Source organism: Tupaia chinensis, unplaced genomic scaffold, assembly GCF_000334495.1.
Source record: "Tupaia chinensis unplaced genomic scaffold, TupChi_1.0 Scaffold000249_1, whole genome shotgun sequence".
Taxonomy (NCBI): domain Eukaryota; kingdom Metazoa; phylum Chordata; class Mammalia; order Scandentia; family Tupaiidae; genus Tupaia; species Tupaia belangeri.
In genome coordinates this window covers 1,040,433-1,061,283 of record NW_006159728.1, presented here as the reverse complement: position 1 = coordinate 1,061,283, position 20,851 = coordinate 1,040,433, and the positions used below count along the sequence as shown (strand labels likewise).

Genomic DNA, 20,851 nt, shown 5'->3' with positions numbered 1-20,851 from the left:
ACTCTTTCCGTCTCTGTCTGACAAGTGTTTGTCCCCATAGCAAACTAATAAATAATTTTTAAAAAGAAACCAAGGTCTGGGGTCAGCAGTTGGTGTAATGGCTATGTCACTGGACTCCCATATAGTCGACCGCAATTCAAGTCCCAGACCCGGTTGCTTAAACTCAATGCTAAACACACATGCATGTGTGCCCAAGATCCGGAGAGGAGAATGGAAGAGAAGGGATTGCGGCATGGCCATTCCCCCGGGAGGTGATTTCTCGCTTTGTGTCTCTGTCTTTCTGGTGAGTGCATGCGCCCTATAGCAAAAACATCTCCAAAAAAAAAGAAAGAAACCAAGGTCTGCCTAATTTGAAATAGCCACATCATGAATTTGTTCTCTTTTCATATGCGCCTCAGTACTGATGCTTTATTATATTAGCCATAATACAGTGGTTTCAAACAACTAACTTCAGAAAAAATGAAATAATCTTCTTTTTGTTTGTTTAAAGCCAGCAGCTAAAGTGGACCATGAAACCTTGACAGAAATGGTGAAACCTAGTATCGATTATGTGCGCCACAAAAAATTCCGATCTGGAAATTACCCATCATCTTTAAGCAACGAGACGGATCGGCTGGTCCACTGGTGCCACGGCGCCCCTGGTGTCATCCACGTGCTCATGCAGGCCTATAAGGTAGGCGCTCCAGCCGGCGACAGTGCCCGCCCTGCCGAGGGGGTGGTTTCAGCACCACGTTTTCAGTTTGACTTTAGCAAAGTCTGTTTGACTGCACATTTCTCTATTAATGTTTTTATAAAATAAGCTACAATCTCTTTGTTTTACAATTCATCACTGTACTTAATGCTTTGTGCTTATGTGCGCATGTGCGTTTATGTGAGAAGAAAACCTAGATGACAGGGTGGTGATTGTTTTCTTTCTAATGAATATGAGTATCCACTAACACAGTAGACAGTAATCATACCCAGAATATCTTTTATTTGTCTTTGCATCATTTTATTTTCTTGCTTGAATGAATCTTTGCTGTTGGACAGTAATAATGATCATTCAAGAGCTTTTAAATTTGAGTTTAAAACTGTTAAAAAATTATTCGCAAGAGATAGACATGTTCAAATTTTTTATGTATCCTGAGGTATTAGAGGGAAATAGTACTTTAACTGGTTAGTTCTAGCAGGCTGTAGATATATTAGGGTCCAGTGTGAGGAATGCTATTGAGAGACAGGTGGTAGTGCAGTGGTAATGCAACTGGACCCGTATAGGAAAGGTTCTGGGTTCGTGTCCCACAACCTCCCTGGGCACATTGGGTGTCACACGTTGAGAACTTTGTCTCTCTTTATCCCCCTCTCCTGGAAGAAATAAATAAATAAACTGAAAAGAAGAAAATGCTATTGATGTCTGTACTGGACTAAGATGTATTGTGTAAATTAAAAACAATACTTCTTCACAGTTTCACTTTTTATTAATATACTTTTATTTGTAATAGTTGATGTTGGGAAATATTATCTATACATCAGTAGAAAAATACAACTATAACCACAGTGTTCTATTTAACTCACTATTTTGGCAAGGTCTCTTAGTTGTGAAGAAGTAGGTGGAATTAATGGAGCAGAACTTGTATTTGTACCTGAAAATAACAAAAGAACTAATGACTCAATTTTATTTTTACTTTTATCACTAGTGACAATGACTTACGTAGGAAAATTGTATGAAATTGTCTCTCATGATTTAATCTAATTTTCCAGAATTTCTTAGTCCTCCTACAACAGTCACCCCCAAAATAGTCAAATAATATAAATGTCAGAGTTGAACCTTCAAGAAAACAACTCAGAGAGTTACAATATTTGATGTGAGTGAAGCATGGTGAAATATACTCCTTGAAAATCAGAACAATTTAATGATCAACTTAATGCTCATCTTCTTTTATTTTTTTATTTTAAAGAATTATTTAATTTAATTTAATTTATTATTATTCTTTGGTTTGACCAGAGAGAGACAGAGAGTGAGAGAGAGTGAGAAGGCAAGCCACCAGGTCTGGGATTTGAACCATGGTCAACCATGTGGGAGTTCAGCACTCCAACCATCATGCCACTGCTGGCCCTCATCTTCTTTTAAATTAAAACATAATTCTGTTCAAATCACTGCTTCCCCAATTTTAGCATTTTGGAGCCATTGTAGCTTCAGGGACAAAGAGATAAACCTGCCATATGAATGTCCAACAATCTGTGTGTACATGGTATTGACAGTACAAATAAGGGCCTTTGATATTCAAAACAGATGTGTAACTGCTAACAGTTGAATACTTCGTATTGTCAAACTCCTTTTCCCCTGTCTCTGAATGAGGGCCCGCTGTTGCTGCTGGCAGTCCTGGTGTGTGTGTGTGGGGGGGTCTCTGCTGCTGGCCTGCTTTCTTCAGCAGCTGAGCCCTGTAGACAGCAAGCGGGCGATCCGAGCGGGGGCTTCCTGTGGGGCAGTCCACACACAGCCCTGGAGACAGTTGCCACCATCTGTTTCCACACTGCTGGTTGCTGGGGAGCAAGCACAGCATGCTCTGCAGCTGGCAGGCCCTCACTCAGACCAGCAGTTCCCGCAGGGCATCTGCTCAGCATGCCACGTGAGCACGTCTCTTCCCCTGTGACTCCTTTCATCTGGAAACAGCCAAAGGTGTTACGTTCCTGGGCTTGGTCATTAAAACTTGATTTTGTTGTCTCCATCAAGATTCTCAAACATGAGGAAGGAGATTATTGGATCTTCTGGGAGCAGGAAGGCATCAGTGGTCATTTGAAAAAGCCTGTGTAGTACAGTTTTACAGCTGGGGGTAAAAGGATGTCCTCTTCATAGTAGGAACTGCCGACAGTACACTAACAGTCCCAGCTGGTGGGATCCTTAGGCTGTGAGCTGTATTCTTGGCTGGCTGGCTATGTCTGTTAGTTGACTGTGCAATTTGTATTTGATCAAGGCAGGGGCAGGGTAGGTGGGGGCACACCAGAGCAACTCAGCTTCTAAGACTATTTTCTTTTCTTTTTTTAAAAAATTAATTAATTATTTAATTTTATTCATTATTATTATTTTAATTTGATAGAGAGACAGAGAGAGAGAGAGAGGGAGGGAAAGTGAGAACATAAGCCATGGGGTCCACGACTCAAACTGCAGTCTGCCATGTGGAGTCCAGCGCCTCAACCACTGTATCACCTGCAGGCCCCCAAATTGTGCATGTTGAGAAAGACAGAGAGAGAGAGTGCGAGAGAGAGAGCGAGCGAGATGGACTCAAGGATGCACCCCTCCAGCCTCCAGTAATTTTTCCCATAGAACGGGCACCGCCATGCCCATATATTCTTTTAAGTTATAGTTAAAAATTAAGTGGGTCTGTGTTCATTATTTCTGTCCCTTAAATTAGGTAGGACATGTTTAAATTTTATATAGTAACAAGCTTCAACAGTTTCTCATCCTGGCATGTAAAATCTTAAGTTTTGCTTATGAAAGTGGGAAATTTCCAAGTATTTGAAAAAATACAAATACCTTTCACAAATACAACTAAGTTCAAGGCCAGCCCTGAAGTGCTGTGCTTTGGGAGCCAGTTTCCACATGACGGAGTGTGGTTTGAATTGTCGCCCCAGTGGCTTGAAAGAACACGCTGGGCCTGAGTGCAAACCCAGAATCCCGTGGGAAAGAGAAATGGAGGGATGCTTTCTCATTTTCTCCTCTCGCTCGCTCGCTCTCTGGGGTGAGTTCATGTGCGCTCTGGCAATAAAAGAAAAAACAACTGTGAGTTCAGTCTGGATCCATAAAATGTGTTTTCCCTCCCTAAGTACTTATCATATTTTAAGTACTTACTTAGGTGATACTGTTTTGTCTGTGAACGTTTATTATTAGCCAGTTTAAAATTATATGGCATTTTACAATAGATGATCTCTTTTTAAAAAAAATTATTTATTTCATTTGTTATTATTATTTTTATTTGGCCAGAGAGAGAGAGAGAGAAAGGGAGAGCAAGAAAGCAAGCTGCCAGGTCTGGGACTTGAACCACTGTTGCCCATGTGGGAGTCTAGCAGCACCCCAACCACCACGCCACCTGCTGGCCGCAGTAGGTCTTGAAAAAATGTTAAGGCTTTAACAATATATTGTATTAGGAATTTTGTTCATTGTGAGTGGTTTTTCTAACAAATTACATAGTTGATCCCAAAACTGATACATAGCTACAGTCAGTTCTTGATTATCTGACAGTGAATTATGATAAATGGAGTGAATTCTCCCTTCTAACCACACATGTTGAGTCCTTCGGTGTTAGTAGTCTGTAGTTCATGTGGAGAACAGCCATGCAGCCCTCTTCAGTGCCTGCCGGCCTACTCTGGACACTCCAGCACAGGCTGACATTAGAAATGCTCCCTGGTGGCCAGCTGTTCTGTGGGTCGGAAAGAACTTTCGCATAAATGAGGTTCAAAGCTCATTTCCATGTTGGCTATTTGAAACATCAATGTCTTTCTCAGGCATTTAGCAGAATCACTTGGAGAGATGTCTTCCTTCCTCAAGATTCTGATACCTTGCTAATTTTACCCATTTTTACATAAATATACCAGAGTTTTATTATTTGGTTTTTCAGTTGTTTCTAGTTTTTTTTTCCCCCCTGTTATGAATAAATTGCTGCCAACATTCTTGTATCTTTCTGTAGATGTATATTTTTGTTTTTTGTAATGTTTTTGGCAGGGAGAGGGTTAATATCTAGGAGTAGAATTGTTGGATCTTTGTATAGGTATATGTTTAGTTTTATAAGAAATGGCCAGCTCTTTCTTCAAAATGGTTGTACCATTTTATATTCCATAAACAATGTAAGAGAGTTCTGGTTGTTCCATGTCTTTGCCAACACTTGATGTTGACATTTTTTTTTTAAGTTTCTTTCTTTTTTTCATGAGAGAGAGAGGTGGGGTGGGTTACCTTTGACAGACTCTCATGATGCAATCCTCCCCAACCTTCCAGCAACCCAGGACCATGGGCACCCACAGGCACACCTGGCATGTGTAGGTCAACCTGGGATCCCCACCTAAGAATTCCTTACCACCCTGCCACCATAGCTGGCATAGAAGTCTTTTTCTTTTTAAAAATTTTTAAGAGAGAATTTTGCTTTAGGGCATGTGTGCTTGCTGGAGAGACAAGAGAGAGAGAGACAGACAGACAGACAGAAAGCAAGAAATCATCCCCCCGGGGGATGGCCACACCACAATCCCCTCTCCTCCATTCTCCTCTAGGGATTTAGGGCACACACACACAAGTGCCTAGCATGAGGTTTGAGCCACCGGCTCTGGGACTCAAACAACGGTTGACTGTGTGGGAGTCCAGCGATGTAACTATTACACTATCTGCTGGCTCCTTAATTTTATTTTTTTACGTTAATAATTGCCAGAGGTTGCATGCATTTGCCTGAGAGAATCAGACACAGAGAGAAAGCATTCCCCAATAGGACACGGTCACACAGCAGCCCCTTCATTTCTCCATCCTGTCCATCCTGTCCAGATTTTGGTCACATGTGCCCACACCTGGAGAGTTTTTCAAGCCTCCTGGCTAAAGTCCTTCTATCAGATAAATAATAAATAATTTCTAGTCTGTAGTTTATCTAAATGTATTTTTTTTTCTTTCTTTAGAGATTTTTACCATAGGGTACGTGCTCTTGCTGGAGAAAGACAAGAAACAGGGACAATGAGAGGGAAAGTGAGAATTCACCACCCAGGGGATGACCCCACTGCAGTCCCTTCTCCATTCTCCTCTTGGGATCTTGGGCACACGCACACATGTGCCCAGCCTGATTTTTAGGCCACCAGATCCAGGACTCAAACTGCAGTCGCCATGTGGAAATCCAGTGACATAACTACTACGCCATCTGCTGGCCCCTCTAATACTATTCTTTATGGTATCTTTTGATTATAATAGAGTTTTTAGTGTTGATGAATTCTATTTTATCAGTTTTTTCTTTTATAATAATTACTTTCTGTATTTTGTCTAAGAAACCTTACCTACCTCTAGGTTATACAAATAATATTCTCCCGTAAGCTTTATGTTTTTACATGTAGGCCTGTGATCTATCTCCGATGAACTTCTGTGTGTTACATGAGGTAGGGAGTGAAGCACAAAAGGTCCATAAAACCATACGGATATCTGATTGCTCCCATTCCATTTGTGTAAAAGACATTTTACAATTTCCCTCATTGATTCAACTTCATGTTTTTATCAAAAACTCTAATGACCTAATAAACATGGGTTTATTTCTAGACTCTTATCATGTTTGTTCAGCCTGTTTATTCATAGCCACCTACCTAGCCACCTCATTGCCAGAGGGTATGTATGTTCACTAGAGAGAAAAGAAAGGGAGAGAACACACTTTTCCCAGTGGAGCATGGTCAGGCCTCATTCCTTTACCCTCCATTTCTCTGTTCCGTCGGATTTCGTGTATGCATGCACATACACCCAGTGTGTTTTTCAAGCCTCTGAGCCGGGATTCAAATGGAGGTCAGCCATGTGGATCTGGCTTTAAATGCACAGCACCTGACCACTGTGCTACAAGGCCCATCCCTGTTTATCCATTTTTATGATATCACCGTTCAGTTGTGCATATGGTAGCTTTGTCGTAGGTTTAGAAGTCAAGATCCCCAACTCTTTTTTTCTTTGTTTTGGTTGTAGGGCATTTATGTTCACTGTAAACAGAGATGGGAGAGAGAGAGAGAAAGAAAGTGAGAAATCACCCTTGAGAGGGATTGGTCACTGTGAAATCCCTTCTCCGTTCTCCTCTTAGGACTTCGGGCATAGACACACACACATACAAAGTGTTTTACAAACTGCCGGGTCCAGAACTCGAGCCACAAAGTCAGCCATGTAGGATCCACCCGCCTTAACACCATGCCACTGGTTGGCCCTGTTCTTTCTTTTTAAAATCACTTTGATTATTCTAGGTCCTTTGCATTCCCATATACGTGTAGAATCAGCTTGTCAGCTTCTGTACAGAAGCCTACTGGGATTATGTTGAGTCTCTGTTATTAGGTATGTACATATTTATGATCGTTAGCTCTTTCTGTTGAATTTTTCTTTTATCATAATGAAATGCCTTTCATCTCTGATAGTATTCTTCATCTTGAAGTCTGCTTTGTCTGACATAATGTATCTACTCCAGTGTTTTATGATTACTATTTACAGGACACCTATTTTTCTGTCTTTTGTTTCTACCCATCTGTATCTTTATAGTTAAGATACATCTCTGTATAGTTTGGACTTTTGTTACATCTAGTTTAGTAATCTCAGCCTTTTAATTGGAATGTTTAGCTCATATTTATTTACTGTAATTATTGAAATGTTGAATTTAGCTTAGTTCTTTACATGTCAAGTGTGTTTTTTTCCTCTGGAAACTTTCAAAATTTGCTCTAAGTTTTTTATTTTCAATAGGTAACTAACATGTTCCTAGATATATTTGAGATCCTTCAGCTTCTTGAACTTGTAAATACATGTCTTTCACTATAGTATAGGGTAAATGTGGGCCATTATTTTTCCATAGATCCCCAAGACTTGTATTTCTCAGATTTATTTTTTGCTAAAATTCAGATTGGGTAAATCTTGAACGTTATCTAGCTTTCTATTCACCAGTGATTTCTTCTGTCCTGGTCGATCTACCGTTAAACCTATCTATAAATTTTGTATTTTACCTATTGATATTTTTCCAGGTCCTGAATATTCATTTTTTATGACCTATTTCTTCTGAGAATTGCTGAGATTGTTGATAATAATTATGCAGTCATGTGTTTCTCTTAACAGTTGGCATGCATTCTGAGAAATGTGTCTTCAGGTGATTTATTAATAGGAATTAATGTGAACATCATAGAGTGTACTTATGCATGCTCAGATGACATGGCCTCCTACACACCTAGACCGTGTGGTATATCCTGTCCCAGTCTCGAGGGACCACTATCACATGCATAGTCCATTGTTGACTGGAACATCATTGTACAGCAGATGACTCTAGGTTTTCTTTTCATTTTTAAAGGTATTTCTAATATTTGTCTGAAATCCTTGCCCCTATTTTCTTCATTCAGGTCACCTCAGAATCACCTCAGAGTCATTTTGTAACTTGACCACACAGATTCTGAGAAGTCAGAATGACTTGACCAAAGCCCCATGTTAGTAGCTGTGGAAGAGGGACTCAACCAGAGGCTTCCACTTCCTGTGTTTTCTTCTGCGTTGCACTGTTGTGCCACACTTTCTGTCATGACAGTACCCAGGAAAGTTTACCATCTGGGGGAAGCAGTATGGATAAGAACATGGATTTTCTGGCTAAGTTACGAGTGCTATGTATGAGACTATAGAGATGATAAGTCTGTTCAATATGGGAGCTTTTTTCTATTGCTCTAAATTTGCAAATGTCTCCCAATTAAAAAGTAGCTCACCACTTAGAGCAGGGGTCCCCAACTCCTAGCTCATAGACCAGGGGATGAGTGGGTAAGCGAGCAAAGCTTTATCTGTATTTACAGCCACTCCCCATCACTGGCATTACTGCCTGAGCTCCATCTCTAGTCAAATCAGCAGGCGCATTAATTCTCATAGGAACACAAACCCTATTGTGAACTGCACAGGTGAGGGGTCTAAGTTGTAAACTCTCATAAACCATCTCCCACTCCCCCATCCATGGAAAAATTGCCTTCCACAAAACCTGTCCCTGGTGCCACAAAGGACGGAGACCACTGGCTAAGAGCAAGAGTTTATGTGATCGTGATGGGTTCAGGGTGAGGGTGGACCTGGAGAAACTGAAGGTTAAGTAGCTTTTTGGAGTGTGACTCTAGCAGCCTCAGGGCAGGGGTGGTGTGAAGAAAGCCTGATTTCTCCTTCCACCCTCGTGGACCCTGGCTACCACCAGCGAAGAGTGAACCAGGCTTCCTTTAGGGCTGGCCTTGCTCTCCGCATGATTTCAGGACCCAGTCTCTGAAGCAAAGGCCTTTTACCTATTATCGCTGACCAGCATTTCTTTAGTATGGGAAAAAGATTTTTCCTTTATAATTAATTTTTTCTATTTTTCCAGAGGGTGTGTGTGCTTGCCAAAGAAAGACAGAGAGACAGGGTAGGGAGATAAAGCACCCACCAGGAGGGTGTGGTCATGCCCCCATCTCTCCTCTCCATTTTTCCATGTTGTTGAGATTCGGGGGGCACGCTCGGTGTTTTTTTTCCAGGCCACCAAGACCAGGATTTGAGCCGCATGGTCAGCCATGTGAGATCCCCCTCCCTTTACCACCACAGGGCTGGCCCTGCAGTTAATTTTAAGAGGCTTAAGATGCAAATGACAGGATGAAGTATTTGTGCTAGCATGATAGTTTGGAAAGGGTTGTATCTCACTTTAATCCTCACAACAAGCCACAGAGGTAAAGGAATAGTATCAATAGCTTACAGTCATGAAATCTAAGACATAAAGATGAAGGACTTGTCCAAGATCACACCAGTGAAAGGTGCCAGATCAGAGATTCACACACAAGCAGCCTGGCCCAAGAGCCCGCATCTCAGCTATTTCATGACTAAGAAAGGGAGTCTTGCTCCTGGCTCCAGCAGCTTCACTTTAGGAACAGGTCTTCTCCCTTGTGATTAGACGTGCCTCTCTTTACCCGTTACCTTTGCAGGCATGATCCTAGGTCATTCCCTTTTTTATTTTATTTTTTGCCTTGCATCCTCAGAATACTTTTCAGCTGAGTGCCCAGAAGGTCACTACTCTTCAGTCACAATTAGATACATCCTAGTTGCCCCTCAGAGATCATCTCTAATGACCTCTGGGCTTCTAACTCTGTATCCAAAACTCCTTTGTACTATTGGGTCATAGGGACAGTCATGACTCATTTTTGCATAGAAAAATATGTCATGACTTTTCTGATGACCTAAAATAGAACGGAATTAGTTAAACAGATGGAGATTACTACCAGCAGATTCTTTGGAAAGGACCAGAAACAGTAAATTCAAGAAAAATGTGAAAGTCTGAGACAGGCAGCCTCTTCCTGCCGGCCATTTGTCTTTCCCGAGCTCGTTCGTCTCTGCCGCTGTCAGGGACGCAGCTCCGTGGGGATGGTGCCGTGTGCCGCTCCTGGGACTCCGGAGAGCTTTGCACAGATGTCCTCATGACAGACAGTGACAGATCTTGCTGGCCCTGGTAGTGCAGGGTCCTCGGGTTTCTGTTACGTATCCACGCTGACCCAGAGTATTGGCTGTGGTCCTAGCAACAGGGCGGTGTGGACTCATCAGTCCTTCACAGCGGAAGTTGTGGAGTCCCAGGACATATGTCCCAGGAAGCAGGCTATGAATTGTATGTGACAGAACATCTTACCAGAAGGAATTTTAGGGTTTTTTTTTTTTAATTATATGAAGATATGTGTGCTCATCAGAGAGGGAGGACATAGGGCACGGTCACTCTGCAGATTCCTTCTCCTCCACTTCTCCATCCTGTTGGGCTTGGGGTACACATGCACACATGTCCCGACTGTTTTTCAGGGTGCTGGGGTCACCCATGTGGGATCTGGCTTCCTTAACTAGGAAGACTAGGCTATGGGGCTGGTCCAAATTCTAGTTTTTTAAGCTAAGTTTTAGAACTAGTTTTGCGGGATAAGTAGTTGGCGTAATGACTGCGTCGCTGGACTCCCATGTAGTTGACCATGGTTCAAGTCCTGGACCCGGTGGCTTAACCTCACGCTGGGTTCATGTGTGTGTGTGCCCAAGATCCTGAGAAGAGAATGGAGGAGAAGGGATTGCAGCGTGGCCATCCCCCCTGGGGGGTGATTTCTCGCTTTCTGTCTCTCTGTGTCTATCTTTCTGGCAAGCACATGTGCCCTATAGCCAAAACACTCCCCCCCCCAAAAAAAAAGAACCCCACCTAGTTTTGCAAAGCCATGAAATAGAAGAAAGATAAGGAAAATAAATAGGCTGATAGATTGAAATGGTAAATCCGGCTGTGTGTGGTGTTGCTAGTGTTTTTTGTTTGTCTTTTATGCCCAGTGCTATGACAGACAGTTTTCTAATATCATGCCATTTCCTAGCCAGAAGGACAAAGTTTTAATCCTTGATTGACAATGTTTTTTTTTTTTTACATTTTTTTTTTAAGAGCGATTTTTGCTATAGGGTACGAGTACTTGCTGGAGAGACAGAAAGCGAGATTCACTGCCTAGGAGGGATAGACATGCTGCAGTCCCTTCTCCTCCAGCTTCCTCTCGGTGTTTGGGCATGCACACATGCCTGGAGTGAGTGTTAAGCCACAGGTCTGGGACTTAAACTGCAGTTGGCCATGTGGGAGTCCAGGGACTTAACCATAACGCCACCTGCTGGTCCTGATAATGTCTTTTTAAAATGGCTTTTTTTTGTGTGTTTGTTTGTTTTTTATTGCCCAGGTATTTAAGGAGGAGAAATACTTGAAAGAGGCCATGGAATGCAGTGATGTGATTTGGCAGCGAGGTTTGCTCCGAAAGGGTTATGGGATCTGCCACGGGACTGCCGGAAATGGCTACTCCTTCCTGTCCCTTTACCATCTCACGCAGGAGAAGAAGTACCTCTACCGGGCTTGCAAGGTAAGGACATTTCTAGCCACACAACTTCTGAATGCCCTCGAACGTGCACGCAGTTCAGAAATACAACCCCTCTTTCTCCTTTCCCTTGTTTCTCCCAACTCTGGTTTCTTCTGGCGAAGCCTTGCCCTGAGCTCTGTGAGCCACAGTGTCCTTATCGGTAAAACGGGGATAACAAAGGTAAATAACTTCTGGAAAACACAAGTTCTGGCATCACCCTACCTGACTGAATTACTACCTGGTCCATTCCTTAGTTTTATGACTTTGGGCACATTTCTTCTTCAAGCTATAGTTTCCTCTTTTGTAAGAGTAGGGAAAAATACTACTCACTTCCTGAAGATGTTCCAGAAATAATTGTTGACATAATGTGCAGATCACTGTAACTGTGCGTGCTGAAAATCCCCCAGTCGTTTCCATCGCACCGCAGTCAAAGCCCTGAATGGACAGGGTCCCGGGCTCCTTGGCCCTCCTGCCTCTCCCCCATCCTCACCTCGCTCCAGCTTCCTAGCCCTGCACACTCTAGGCACACTGACCTGTGTCTAAGGGATGAGATGTATCTGGCTTGCTCCCTTTGAGCGTGTTCTCAGCTGTCCCCTTCATTAAGGACATTCTCTCCCCTGAGTTTACACAGCCACTCCTCACTGTTCTGACCTTGTTAACCGTGACGTTCTTGGAGACAGCCTTCGAGGCCTCCAGGTGGAAGGCTCACTCAGTCAGTTGTGTATTTTTGCAGTTTGCAGCGTGTGTGGCGTCAGTAGGATATAGACTCTGGGTCTTAAGTCCTGAACCAGTACTTACAGTGGTAAATAGAAACTTAGTAAATGGGGACCAGCAGTTGGCATAATGGCTATGTCACTGGACTCCCATGTAGTTGACTGCGGTTCAAGTCCTGGACCCGGTGGCTAAAACTCACACTGCGCGTATATGCGTGCCCAAGATCCCAAGAGGAGAATGGAAGAGAAGGGATTGTGGCATGGCCATCCCTCCTGGGGATGATTTCTCACTTTCTGTCTCTCTGTCTCTCTCTGTCTTTCTGGCGAGTGCATGTACCCTATAGCAAAAACCTCTTAAAAAAAAGAAAGAAAGAAAGAAAGAAAGAAAGAAAGAAAGAAAGAAAGAAAGAAAGAAAGAAAGAAAGAAACTTAGTAAATGTGTGCTCAGGACCTGGCAATGAATGGGAAAAGCAAGACGCACTACATCTTATTACAATACGCATTTCACAGGTGTAGTCATAGGCACACAGAAAAAAAGACAGAAAATACACCAAAATGTTTCTGGTGAGCTTTGATCGATGGCAGCATTGTGGTTGATGTATTCATTCTACCTTTGGACAGTGAATATCTGTTGCCATTCTGAAGCTTTTTCTCAGCCTAAGTGGCATGGACCCCTTCTTGTTGGTGCCCTGGAACACACACGTGTTTGTGTAAGATGCTGTGGAGGCTCACAGAGACCGTCCGTGCCTGGTCATGGAATAGCAGCGGTGACATGTAGGCCAAGACCTGAAGGGCAGCTAGAAATTAAGCAAAGGGGAACAAGAGAAGATGTTAAAGGGAAAGAAGAAAGCTGCTTGTTGGAAGCTGGAGGTGGGAGGCACCCTGGGATCTGCATGAAGTTCACTGTGGCCGGAAGCTGGGGGATGAGGCAGAACAGGAGGGAGAATCGAAGAGGTGGGGAGTGACTGGGTTCTGAAGGCTCCAGCCCACTCGATGGTAATTGAAATATTAATAGCAGATGATTAAGTTACTTGGGGAATTTGAAACCCTTTATGGACACAGCTAGTTTTTTAAAATTTTTATATTGTTTATTTATTTTTGAGAGTTTTTTTGCTATAGGGCGCATGCGCTCGCCAGAAAGACAGAGAGACAGAAAGTGAGAAATCACCCCCCAGGGAGGATGACCACCCCACAATCCCTTCTCCTCCGTTCTCCTTTCAGGATCTTGGGCACGCATGCACATGCACACGGCATGAGTTGAAGCCATTGGATCCGGGACTCGAACCGCAATCGACTACATGGGAGTTCAGCGACATAACCATTATGCCAACTGCTGGTCCCCACAGCTGGTTTTTTAAAGATGAAGAGTGGGCAAAGGCCAGAGAAAGTACTTCCCTCTTGGTTCCTAGTTCTCAGCCTGATTATACTTAGAATCCCCAGGGAGCTTCGTGGTGATTCCTGGACCCCACTCTAGACCAATGAAATGAGCAAGCCCAGGCCCTGATATTTTTCAGGCTCCCCAGATGATTTACATGACCTGCCAGCAGTTAATACCAATTTGGAAGATGGGGGTTCATGCGAAGGTTGATAATCCACATAGACTCCTCTTTTAGACAGATTGCTGTGATCCCAATGGAAGAATGAAGTAGAACTTAGGTTTCCCCAAATTGTGCTTTAATAATTAATGCAAGAAACATTGTATTAGAAACCAATGTATTGGTCGTGATAATAAAAATTCAGAAACACTTAGGACATAGAGTTCACAGAACTTAATGCATTTTTTAAATGTGGAAAAGATGGGAATATCTGAATGTCTCCACCTTCTCTAAGAAAACCAGGCAGATGGAATGTCAAACACACTGAGAGAGTGAGAAGATTTGGAGGGTAGAAAGCGGAATACATTTCATTTTACATGTGCTGAGTTTGGTGTTCATTGTGATTATCACAGTTCTTAGTATCAACTGACAAAAATAGTTAATCAGAAAGGGAAAGTTTATTATAATGATACAGAAAAACCATTGAAGAGATCTGAGAAGAAAGGTCGAGGAATTCAGGTGAAAGAGCTGAGAGAGCTAAGGGTCAAGGAGTGTCGCAGGTCAAGAACGGGGCGCTTGCCACGTAGCAGGGTGAGGCCACACGGGAGGCCTGGGTTCAGTTCACAGAAGGCTGGGTGTGTTGTGTGGGCCTTCCCCCCAGCCACTCTGGGGGCTGAGACAGGGAGATCATGAGCTTAAGGCCAGCAGGGGCAACTTAGTGAGACCCTGTCTGAAAAAGCCAGGTGGGGGTGCACGCCTGCAGTCGTACCTGCTCGGGAGACTGAGGCAGGAGGATCACTGGCGAGACTGTCTACAAGAGAGGAAGGAACGTAGTCAAGCCCTCCCTACTGCATGAGGCAGAGCAGTGAATAAAGGTGCTGTTGTGGGGATGAAAGGAAGGGGCCTGGCTTATGTGTTCAAGGAGTGGGACCGAGAATGGCCTGGACCAGGCCTGAGGCTGTTTCCCAGATGAAGCCAGACAAGGTAGCCAGGGAGAGCCAGCACTGATCAGAGCCAGGCTTTTTCTTTCTTTAGGGTAGAATGAGTGTTTGAGTCACTTCCAGAATTCTCACCTGAACGGGCAGGAGGCAGGTGTTGAATCTGTACAGTTCTCTACCTCAGTCTTCCCTACGACTTTTTATTTTATTTTATTTCCAGAGAGTACCTGTGTCCACCAAAGAGAGGCAGAGAAACAGAGAGGGAGAGGAAGAACACCTACCCCCAGGGGAATGGGGATGCCACAATTGCTTTTCCTCCGCTTTTCCATCCTGTTGGGATTTGGGACACACATGTACATGTGCTCAATGTATTTTTCAAGTTTCAGGGCCTGGGATTCGTGCCGGGGTTGGCCACGTGGGATCCGGCTCTGTTAGTCACTTGAGGGCTGGCCTCTGACATTTTGCGGTCAGTACCACCTGACTGATGAGAAACCAGGCAAGGACAAGTGAAAGAACTTGCCGGGTCTCACCCCTCTGGAGAGAGGTGGGCCTGGATCCTAAACACTCTCGTTAGGGAATCTTCCCTTGATTCTTGGTGAACTCATCAGTCTTACCTGCTCCCTTTTCACCAAGCAAAGCTTCGTTCCTAACAGGAAATACCTTTCTTTTAGTTTGCAGAATGGTGTCTAGACTACGGAGCACACGGGTGCCGCATTCCTGACAGACCCTATTCACTCTTTGAAGGTAAGAGTGAGGAAAACTACACTAGGTTTACACATCTGGGCATGAAAGTGGTCCTTCTGCCTCTGTAAACTAGCACTGTTACTTTCGTTCTTGCTTGAGTAATAAATAACAGTGAAGAAATTAGTTTATCCTGAACATTGTATTGAGTCTATTTAGCTTACCTATTTTTTGTTCCTATGAATGTCTTTCAAGTGTTTTTAGGTCTTTTGTGAAGTTTAATTTAAAAAAAAAAATCTAACAAGTTTTAAGTTGCTAGAGGGTACCTGCGTTCCACAGATACACAGAGAGAGAAAGCGTGTGTGGTTATGTCACAGTCCCTTCTCCGTTTCTCCATCCTGCTGGGATTTGGGACACAAACGCACACGTATCCAGCATGGTTTTTAATCCAGGGGGCCTAAGATTCAAAGCATGGTCAGCCATGTGAGATCTAGCTCCCTTACTGGGCTCTGGGACCCGGCCCTTTGAAGCGTAGAAAGCTTGCTCCCCCATGGAAGAAACAATGAGTTTAACCCCTTCTCTGCATTTTCTCTGTGATACTATATATAAGATGCATGTATTGACAGGAATCTTGAACAGTTATTTAAATATGTTCCTTTAAATATATAATGAAGTTTGAGTGATTAATATTAGCAATTAGAAGGATTGTTAATTAGAAAACTTAGTCATTTTTTTAAATGAGCAAATATTGAAGAAAGTTCTGAAGAAGAACCCTAACAAGCAATCAGTAAAAGCAGCAGTTATTCACAGAGTCTGCCACAGGCATGGTCGATAAACTGTAATTCAGGAAAACAAAATAGAAGTCCTACGCAGAGACTCAGGTATTTTTTGTATTTTAATACAGATGTGTACGTGTACATGTGGAGTCATTTATAACATAAGCCACAGAAACCAAAGGGCAAAGGTTAAATGGTGTTGGCATAAACTGCTGATGACATTCCTTTAGAGCCACGTCTTACACCAACCCCATAATTAACTGCAGAAGGAGTAAAGGATTGAGTATTTCCTTTAAAAATCAAATAAATAGGTGTTAAATTTGGTCAAATGTTTTTTTCTGCATCAGTCATTAAGATTGTGTGATTTTTCTTCTTCAGCCTATTAATAATACAAATAGCATTGATTGATTTTTCAGATAATAAGCCACTCTGGTATCTCTGGAATAAACCCCTCACTTGTTCGTGGCATACAGTTCTTTTTAAATGTTGCAGAATTGTTTTTGCTGCTATCTTGTTAAAGACTTTTGCATGCAGGGGCCAGCAGGTGGCGTGGTGATTAAGGGTGCTCGACTCCCACATGGCTAACCGCGGTTTGAACCCTGGATCTGGCAGCTTGCTTTCTCACCTTCTCTCTCTCTCTCCATCTCTTGTGGTCAAATTAAAATAAATAAATAAGACTAAATAAAGTTTGATAAAATAATTCTTAAAAATTTTAAGTAAAAACAAAAAGACTTCTATATGCATATTCATGAAGAATATTGACCTTATTTGTACTGTCTTTATCTGGTTTGTTATCAGGGTAATACTGACCTAATTGAGAAGTATCTTCTACTCTTCTGTTTTCTGGGACAGACTGGTCACTCTTTATTTCTTTTCTTTTTCTTTTTTATTTTTTTAAATTTTTACTAGAGGGTATGTGCTCTTGCTAGAGAGAAACAGAGACAGAGAAAGAGGAAGAGGAAGAGGAGAAAGCCCCCAGTGGGAAATGATTACTGCAATCCTTCTCCTTCAGTTCTCCTTCCTTTCAGGATTGTGGGCACACATGCATACAGGCCCAACATATTTCTCAAGCTTCCAGGTTCAGGATTCAAACCACATGGTCATTCATGTGGGATCCAGCTGCCTTAACTACAAGGCTACAGAGCTGGCTTGCTTACTCTTTATTTATAATGGGTTCAAATAGGTTTAATAGGTTTTCAAGTTTTTAAAATAAGTTTTTGGAACCCTTTCTTTTTTCTTTTTTTTTGGGGGGGGAGGTTTTTGCTACAGTGCGCGTGCGCTCGCCAGACAGACAGAGAGAGACATAGAGACAGAAAGCGAGAAATCACCCCCCAGGGGGGATGGTCACGCTGCAGTCCCTTCTCCTCCATTCTCCTCTCGGGATCTTGGGCACGCATGCACACATGCCCGGTGTGAGTTTTAAGCCACTGGGTCCGGGACACGAACTGTGGTCAACTACGTGGGAGTCCAGTGACATAGCCATTACGCTAACTGCTGGTTCCCTGGAACCCTTTCTTTAAATGGAAACTTACAGGCAAGTCTGGAAACACCTGGTTGTCCTGCAGTAGAAAAACAAAGAAACAATCTGTGATGTACTTAGTACCCAGCAGTCAGGAACCCACTCTTGACTTACAGCATGCGAATAAATCGCAAGAACAGCGTCTAAATGAAGAAGCCAGACACTGGAGGCTCCGTAATGTGATTCCATTCATGTGGAAGTCTCAGAAGGGCAAAACGGTTCTTAATGGGCTAAACTCAGACCAGTGTTCTCCTCTGGGGGACAGGAGGGTCAGAGATAGGCCAGGGAGGCAGATGCAGAACTTCCTGGCTTGAAGGAAATACTCCAGATCTCCCATGGGGGTTTGTTTGACACAGGCATATGCATTTGGCAAAACTCAGAGAAGTACACTTGAGATTTGTGTGTTTTGTTTTATGTGAATTTTATATCAGGAGAAAAACTACACAAACCCTAACCCTAAAAGGAAGGGACTGTTCTGATGGAAGTGAGAGACAGGAGGTCTGGAGTCCTGGGTGGGCTGGTAACCGTCCCCATCCAGACTGCTGCAGCCTGTGTGTGTAGAATTTGAAACCATGTATTTAATTCCCGCAGTGATTTCGGGTGAGGATTTTGATTAAAGCAAAGAATGTTTGTTTCAAAATAGCTTTCTTAGAACGTCAGGAAGATGTAAGATGCAGCCTCCTTGCAGTAAGACTGGAGTGGCTGCGGGAGGGGAAGCCTTACGCACTGGAGTCTAGTTAGCCGCGTCCATTACTTTGGGGAGTGATTCTGTGATATCATCCTCGAGTTCCAAGGTACAGGATTAAAGCGCAATTTTAAAGTGTCAGTGAAGAAAAGTAGTATCGCTACCTGCTGGGCGTTAGTTTTAAGGACTCCTTTGTTTTCTCAGGGAGGTCCTTCTAAGGCCTTCAGCTTTTTCCCGCGTCCTTTTGGTGGCTGGTAAAGGGAATGGCTGCGCAGACACTCCTGCCGTCGGTGCATTCACGAAGGCTCCTCGTTCTCCATTGCAGGCATGGCCGGCGCGATCCACTTCCTCTCTGACATCCTGGTACCAGAGACGTCACGGTTCCCAGCGTTTGAGCTTGGCTCTTGCCAGAGGGATTCAGAGGTGCAAAAAGACAACTGAAACAGCCTTCTGGACCAGAAGTCACCAGATCGCTTAGTGCCTGACAGATCCAGCTGTGAATCCTGAAGGAGGAAGAAACAAGCGAACACCTCCGCAGGCCCCTTTTGTCGAACGACCCTCAGGTCGGAGCGTGAGTGACAGGAGCCATATTCCGCATTTTGTGCCCGTGTCCCTCACAGTGTAAAACAGGAACCCTTCACCCCAGTCCTCCTAGTGTTTGCATGTCTTGGTGTTGTTCGCAGGGGTAAGTTGTCTGAATGGAGAGCCTTCTCTTCTCTTGCGCTCAGAGCTGACCTAGAGTGGCAGCCACTTTTCTGTATATAATCTAGGAAGCGGGGCGTCTCCTATACTGACAACAGGGGCAGGCAGGTGGGGTCTCTCCTATCAGCAGGAGAATCTAGGGTGATACCCCAGTGGTAATGCTTTGTCGTTTTTCCTGTGGGTGCTGTGCAGGGAGTGGGGGAGAAAGAGCACCTACAAAGGCAGAAGAGAAACAGAGCCAGTCAGAGGGGCTCCCAGGCAGTTTGGGAGGTTTGCAGTTGACGACTTTCTCTGCGTTTTGGGTTCACCTGATTGTTTCTAAGAGCCCCAGGGGTGCGTCGCAGCCCCGCGACATGCAGGAAGCTTCTTGCAGTCGGAGGCAGCACAGGCCAGGGGGGTGGACTTCATGATACTGGGTGACATTCCAGGGAAGCCTTTTCATGATCGCACTGAACAGCTAGGACTGAGCATCAGCAGTTCCAGAGCATCCACCCGGGAGTCACTACGAAGCCGACTTCCCCTCAGCCTGCCAGCCTGGCGCCTTACTGCTAGCGGGCAGTGAGCACAGGCCCGTGCTGGTGATGACAGGAAGGCCCTCAGTTGGAACCCGGTGCCTGCAGTTAAGTTAGATGAATACATTCCTTATTTTTTGCCCATTTTTGAGTGATAAAATCAAAAGTACAAGTCTGCATTTATAAGTATGGGAACTGTATGCTCTAACCAAGAAAATTGTATTATCTCTTTGACAGTTTTTATTCAGAGGTTATTTTGGATTGGCAATCCTTTGTAGATTTCAGGGTTTTGTTGTTCTATAAGAGGGTTCACTCTGTTTCATTCCTCCTGCCTCCGCCTCCCAAGTAGCAGAGACTGTGGGTGAGCTCCATCATGACTGGCCTCAGGCTGGGCTGCGGGTGAACTCAGGCCTCCTGTGTGGCCTCAGACTACATTGCAGCAGCATCTTACCGGTGTGCCGCCACGGCTGGGCCTTGATTTCAGTTTTTAGAAGGTTTCTGTCCTCATGGGACAAGTGGTCTGGGGGGGGTCTTAAGAACTCCTCTTGTGAGCTAAGAAATGTATCAGAACAAGACAGGAATCTATTGGTCTAGTCCCAGTCTACAGGGGGCTGTCCAAACAGTCATCAGCTGGTCAGGAGTGGTGGCATGTGCCTGCAATCCTGGCTACTTCAGAAGCTGAGGCAGGAGCATCATGAGTTCAAGGCCAGGCTGGGCAACAGAGTAAGACCCTGTCTCCAAACAAAATTTCTATTGATGCCACCTGAGTCCGCTCTGTGCAGACACTGTTGCTCCATAGTCATAATTATTTTCTCTAAAGTCAGGTTGTCAACTTCCAGGGGTATAAATCCTCACAATTACATTGTGACTGGCTTCCTGGGCTTAGCCCATTGCCTGAGAGCAGGATCCGTGGTCCTGAATGAACTGAGAGCAGTTTTGCAGAAGAGCTCACATGGTATCAGCTCTCATCCAAATAGCACGGTTCCCATCCTCTCCACCCACCTTGTCAGGACAGCGACACACTACAGAGCTTCCTGATGAGGCCCCGTCCGTCTTGTTTCTGGTGGAGTCAGTGGGGCCTCACAGGACTCAGCCAGGGCCTCTGCAGTACAACCCCGGGGTGCACTAGAGTGTTGCTGATAGCAGCACGGAGGCGGGTGATTTATAAAGAACAGTGGTTTATTTGACTCACACTTTTGGTGGCTGTGAAATCTAAAGGCATGAGATTGGCATCAGG

The 20,851-nt window shown here is 44.0% G+C and overlaps 1 protein-coding gene across 1 annotated transcript in view; it reads left to right on the top strand.

The window, feature by feature from the left end:
* The window catches only part of LANCL2 (LanC like glutathione S-transferase 2), a gene marked incomplete at its 5' end in the record, with an annotated part of 37,881 nt that extends 18,436 nt beyond the window's left edge, over positions 1–19,445 (top strand). The window contains 4 exon segments of the mRNA XM_014587956.2: positions 491–673; positions 11,380–11,556; positions 15,411–15,483; positions 18,726–19,445. Of these exon segments, the coding sequence (XP_014443442.1) occupies positions 491–673; positions 11,380–11,556; positions 15,411–15,483; positions 18,726–18,841 (549 nt within the window).
* Positions 19,446–20,851: the final 1,406 nt, after the last annotated feature.